At 44.8% G+C, this 6000-nt stretch overlaps 1 protein-coding gene across 1 annotated transcript in view; it reads left to right on the forward strand.

Annotated features, from left to right (window-relative positions):
* The window catches only part of RBPMS2 (RNA binding protein, mRNA processing factor 2), a 38199-nt gene extending 32682 nt beyond the window's left edge, over nt 1-5517 (forward strand). Inside the window, exons 7-8 of the mRNA XM_055537655.1 lie at nt 3777-3850; nt 4903-5517. Of these exons, the coding sequence (XP_055393630.1) occupies nt 3777-3850; nt 4903-4906 (78 nt within the window). The 3' untranslated portion in view covers nt 4907-5517. The remainder of the gene's footprint in view (nt 1-3776; nt 3851-4902) is intronic.
* The last annotated feature ends 483 nt before the right edge of the window (nt 5518-6000 follow it).

The following is a 6000-nucleotide window of genomic DNA, read 5'->3' on the forward strand; positions in this document are numbered from 1 at the left end:
TGGAGGGAGATGCCCCATTTTCCACCCCAAGGTCACCCCTCTTGGCTTCCAGAGCAAGACACTCAGATTCCGTCCTCTGGTGAACGTGGGCTCTCACCGTAGAGGTGTCTCAAATGTGCCTGCTTCTCTAGCCCTGGGTTCTTCTTCCTGGAACCAACAGGGTATATCTGCTGGAAACTAGATTAGAAGGATGGAGGCAGAAGCACCATAAAAGGGGAACAAAGAGCAATGGTCATTGCTAGGATTTTCCCCAAAGACCATACTCCCAAATATGTTTTGCTTATACATTGCATGGAGATATATCTATCTATCTATCTTTCTGTTTACAGCCACCAGATGAATCATGCCAAAATACACTTTCATGATTTCAAAGAGCTTTCTTTCCTGGTCTTCTAGAGCCTATAGGTAGATAGATGGCCGGAGTCAGGCATTCAAGACTCAACACAGTCTGACTTCTGGCCCCTTCTTCACTGTGCCCTCAAGTCAAGACATGTGCAGACTCTGAGATGCTCACAGGGAGAGGTTTTTCCCTATGAAACTGAGTACTGCATTCATCCTCAAGGGGGTGGGGGCCTTGGTGAGAATCACTCCAGGTCTAGGCACTCTATGACCGTAGCAAGTCCCTTTCTCTCTCTTTGGCCCCTTGCGGGTCCTGCCACCCCTGCATTCTTCACTGCTCCCTTGTCCTATGTCCACCTGTGTCTACATGTCAGGCATCTTGTCTTGGCCCTGGCCATACCCAAGGTAAGACTTAAGCTCACTGAAGAGAACTACACTGTTGGCCTGTCTCTTTCCAGGTGCTGGGTGCGTGGAGTGAGTCTGGGGTGCCCTCTTGTGGTCAAAAATGGTCACATGCCTCACAGATGTTTTTTACTTTTGGTCTTTCAGGAGGAACTCTGCCTGGGAAAAAAATTCAGGGTCCATTTGCTCTGGGCGGCCTGGGAGCCTCTTTTCTGCCCAGTGCTCTCAGAGGCAGAGTTGGTAGTCAGTTGCAGACGTGTATGGAGCCCCTACTCCATTGGAACCTGGTTTATGTTATAGGTGGCCAGTCCCTGCTCTGGCACTGGAGCTAGAAGTGAATATGAGGTCCCGAGAAACTGGATTCACCCGGACTTAGTTCACAGATGGAGAAGCCTCAGCCATCAGAGGCAAAGAGATGTGCCCAAGTGCATTCAGTTATGCAGAGCGAACATAAAACTCAGGTGTCCTGACTCATGGTTTCATAGACAATCCAGTCAGTTACCTGCCTCCTTTTTCATCTCACTGATTGAAATCCCAGTATGTCCATAGTAATAAGCCAGGAATGACATAGAGTTTAAAAACCACAGTTGATATCTTCAGAGCTTACATATTTTACTTTTCACCCTCTGGAGTGGCCAGGCTTGACCTCCCTGGGAGCTCTTATTTGGATGGTTCCCCTTCAGTGTACAAAGTTCACAGGGCATGGATGAACTTATCAAGCTTTGTTATTTTGTCATTGGCAAGACCCATGTAAGCAATTAGCCATATAAGCAAAATTCGGAGAAGTAAATGGCAACCCACTCCAGTATACTTGCCTGGAAATTTCCATGGACAGAAGAACCTGGCAGACTATAGTCCATGGGGTCACAAAGAGTCAGATGCAACTGAGCACTTTCAGTGCACCTGACCCAGATGTCAGTCTTATCAGCACTACCAAGCATTGATCTCATCTATGTGGACTTAGCTGGCCCCTGCCCAGATGGGTTGTTTCTGTAAGGCATAGATCATGCCATCCTCACTCACCAGCATAGTCTAGGGCACCTGGTGGTACATAACGCAAGCCTGCTAACTGGTTCCTTCCCTTCTGGGACACACAGCAGGCAAGTCTCTTCTCTCTGGACATGTGTCCTCATGGGAATGCACACTTGACCGAGGTTCCCACGCTGTGAAAGCAGTCGGAGCGATCTGAAGGTGCTGTGAGCTGCCATAAGGGCCATGACTCTTTTTGTGCCTGAAGGTCTTCAAGCATATGCTTGCTGGACAGTGCTTGGTGGGGATGTTCAGAAGGCAAATCAAGCACTAGATGACTGGTTGGCTTCTGTGCTGATATGTTTTGACCTTGTTCTCCTTGATGATGTGCCCGCCTTAGGAGTCGTAAGCTCTCAGCCAGGGGTGATGGGACTGGGGGAGGCAGCCCGGGGGACTGGACGGCAGGAGAACTCACGCTGCACTAAAGGGGCCCGGGCTTCTCCTCAGCTCCGGTCAGCTGGTCAGCTGGGTGGAGGCCCCATGTGACCTGATGTTTTGATTTTTCAAGAGAAACTGGACATTAAGATTTTAATGTGAAAATCCACGATTCTGGGTGTTGGCAACTATCCAAAATTTAAAACTGTTGTGCAGGCTAAACCAAGGTCCATATGCTGTCGGTTGGCAAATCTAAGGTTGCTTCTGGTTTTCACTTTGTGAACTGCCCCCAAGTTCTCAGTTACCGAGGTATCTGAGGCCCCTTCCTATCCCTCCCTTGTTCCATTTTTTCTTTCTTTTTTTTTTTTAACTACAGAAGCAACTTGGGTCATCTTTCCCTGTACCACATCAATCTCGAGTCTCCCTGTGGGGAACTAGAAGCATTCAGCTTTGTTTTGACACTCTATCCGCAATGTCTCCAGAGGCCACCAGGGGGCAGAGGCAGGGTGCAGGAAGCAATTGGTTTTGGCCGGGAGTGAGGATTTCTGCCAAGGTTGCCGATCTGTCTTGAATCCAGATGTAGGTGTTCAGGAAGGCATCTGTGGTCGTTCCTGAGGATGCAGTGTAGCTCACCATTCCCTGCCTCATCTCCCAGTGGGTGCTATTGTCTCACCTCTGTATCACTGGGGAAACATTCTACCTGGACCTCCTGCCCTTAGCCCTTGACCCAAACTGTTTCCCATGTACCCCAACCACCCATCAATCACTGATGTCAAATTGATCTGCCCAAACCTGCTTTCCCCAGAGCTTCTCAAGAGCCCTCAGTGGCTCATGATCACATACAGCTTTTCAGATGTGCAGTGTCAAGATGCTGATCCTTGTTAAATAAAGGAGAGTGGACAGATTTCCTGTCACCTTAATTGTAATCATAAAGGCAAGCCTTGCAATTCCAGTTTCACAGATGAGGAGACTGAAGCATACCGAGAAAGTGACCAATTCAACCAACAAGCAGAACTCATATTTTCTGAGCATCCTTGAGAGGTAACCTAAGGGATTTAAAAACTTGAAGATATCATTCCCATTCTGAGAGACTACAGCTTGTTAGGAAAACATGATACACATGAATCAAAGGTAACTCATTCCTAGAAGCTTCCAAACAGCTATTCCAGAACAGAAGGAGCTCAGAGAGAGGTCCCTGCACATAAAAGGTAGGGGAGCTTTGCCAGGACAGCAGTGGTCTTCAAGCTTGGGCATCTGTACCCCTAGAGATACAGAAAGCCTTTTCTAAGGGTAGGCGGCAGGGTTGTGTTGAAGGGGATCCGTCTCCAGAAAACACTGTGAAGAAGTACTGTTCCACACCTGAGAATGCCTCTCCTCGCTTCCTTTCCACGATGCTTGACTCCCACTTCACAGAAGGAAGGTCTGGTGGTCCTGGTGCCGTTCACCTGCTTTCCAGTTCTCCTCCTTCCAGGTCCTTCCCCATCTTTTAGAAGTTAGGTATTGCTGTGTGACTTGCTCCGGCCAGTGAAACAGGAGCAAAAGTGAGTCTTTTCTGGGTGGACACATTTAAGAGTCAGTGTGTGATTCTTCTTCTTACCTTCTCTCTGCCATGGTGACCGATGACATTTCAGATGGTGGAGTCTGGATGCCTGAGTGAGGATGGCACGAATCAGAACCTCCAACTGGCCTGCGATGGACATGTATTGTGAGTTGGGGGTTGGGGTGGAGGAGAAGAGAACCTTTGCTGGTTTAAGGAACTGAGATTTTGAGGTTACTTGTTCCTACAGGATAACTCAGCCTGGACTATATAAAGGACTTATCTCCTGCCCATCCTAAATCTTATTTTGGTATGTTGGCTTGGTGTGTAAAATTCTCTGGGGTTCCAAATAAAGAAACAATTTAAAAGAGTGATTTCAGGACTTCCCTGGTGGTCCAGTGGTTAAGACTCTGTGCTTCTACTGCAGAGGGGTGCAAGTTTGATCCCTGATCAGGGAAGTTTCATGTGCCGCAGTGTGGGTAAAAATATAAAAACAAACAAAAGACTGATTTCAGTATTGAGAAAGTGAATGACTCAAAATGACTAGGCAATAAATCCTTTTGCAAATCAAAGATTTTGCAGTATTTTGCTTTCAACAGTTGAAGGAGGTGAAACAAATTCAGTTGTCACCTGCTGGATGATAAGGTGGTGTTGAGGGGCTCTGGCAGAACTTCCCACTCTTGCACCCTTATCTATGTGAATATGACTCTCGGCATTAGCATCTATAAAAATGAAATGCGGAAATTAAATTGGTGTGGATCAATGTCTCATTCCAGCTTGTATGCTGTTGTTGCTGCTGCTGCTAAGTCACTTCAGTCATGTCCAACTCTGTGTGACCCCATAGACGGCAGCCCACCAGGCTCCCCTGTCCCTGGGATTCTCCAGGCAAGAAGACTGGAGTGGGTTGCCAGTTCCTTCTCCATTCCAGCTTGTATACATCGATCTCAATATGAGATGCATTTCCTATAAAATTTTACTTCTAATGTTTAATAATTCCTCATCAGCATTTGCATATATATTTGTTGTTTTGACAGTGAATAATAAGTCAGTCCAGAAGAAGACTTTGGACTCTAGAGACTTACGGACACCAAAAATAGGAAAAGGATACAAATTTAATTTTTTAAGCTTCTAAAACATAATTTATTGAAGTAAAATTCATGTAACTAAAAGTAACCATTTTATTTTATATATTTTTAATTTTTGGCTGCACCCCACAACAGGTAGGACCCTAGTTTGAGCAGGGATGGAACCCAGGCCTGCTGCATTGGAAGGTGGAGTCTTCGCCACTGGACTGCCAGGGAAGTCCTTGAAAGTAATCATTTTAAAATGAACAATTCAATGGCATTTAGTATATCCACAATATTATGCAATCACTACCTCTGTCTTGTTCCAAAGTGTTTCCCTCACTCCAAAGAAAAACCTCATACCCACTAAACAGCCACCCCGTTCCTTCTGCTCAGCTGCTGGCAATAATCTGTGCTCTGTCTCTATGCATTTATCTCTCCTGAACATTTCCTATGGATTGAATTGTATAATAATGTGACCCTTCGTGCTTGGCTTCTTACACTTAATGTTTTTGAGATTCATCCAGTTAGCATAATGCTTGCAGCATGTATCAGTACATGAGTGAGAAAAAGAGTGAACTCTTTTTATGACTAAAAAATATACCCTTGGATGTATATACTGCAATTTGTTTATTCATTATTGTTTTAATTTATATATATATATATTTATGTAGAGAAGTATGGTTTGATGATCAATAAGAGATTTTCAAGCATAAACTATATATTCTATTAGGACAGCATTATATAGGGGGAAGAGGAAAGAAAATATGTGTTCAAAGAGAAAAAGCAGTGATATAAATTTTCCTCTGTTAAAGAAGAGTTTGCTTATGTATTTTGCAAATGATTGATGATGGATATAAAATCACTGTGATTCTACTGGATACATTTAAGTTTTATTTTTAAATGTCAATATTTCCAACATACCAGAAACCTTTGCAACTATTTAAAGCTGGTTGGCAAACATTTTTTTCTTATTTAAAAATTTTAAGAGAATACCTGATTTTTAAAAAACAGCTTTATTTATTTTTAGGGGGGTATGTCTTTATTTCTCTTTGACCGTGCTGGGTCTTTGTTGCTGCACTTGGGCTTTCTCTAAGTGCAGCAAGCCAGGGAGTTACTCTCTAGTTGCAGTGTGTGGGCTTCTCATTGCTGGAGCTTCTCTTGGTGAGAAGCGTGGGTTCTAGGGCACTCAGGCTTCAGCAGTTGCTGCTCCCAGTCTCTAAAACACAGGCTCAAGAGTTGTGGTACACAGAC

Source organism: Bubalus kerabau, chromosome 10 (genome assembly GCF_029407905.1).
Source record: "Bubalus kerabau isolate K-KA32 ecotype Philippines breed swamp buffalo chromosome 10, PCC_UOA_SB_1v2, whole genome shotgun sequence".
NCBI lineage: Eukaryota > Metazoa > Chordata > Mammalia > Artiodactyla > Bovidae > Bubalus > Bubalus kerabau.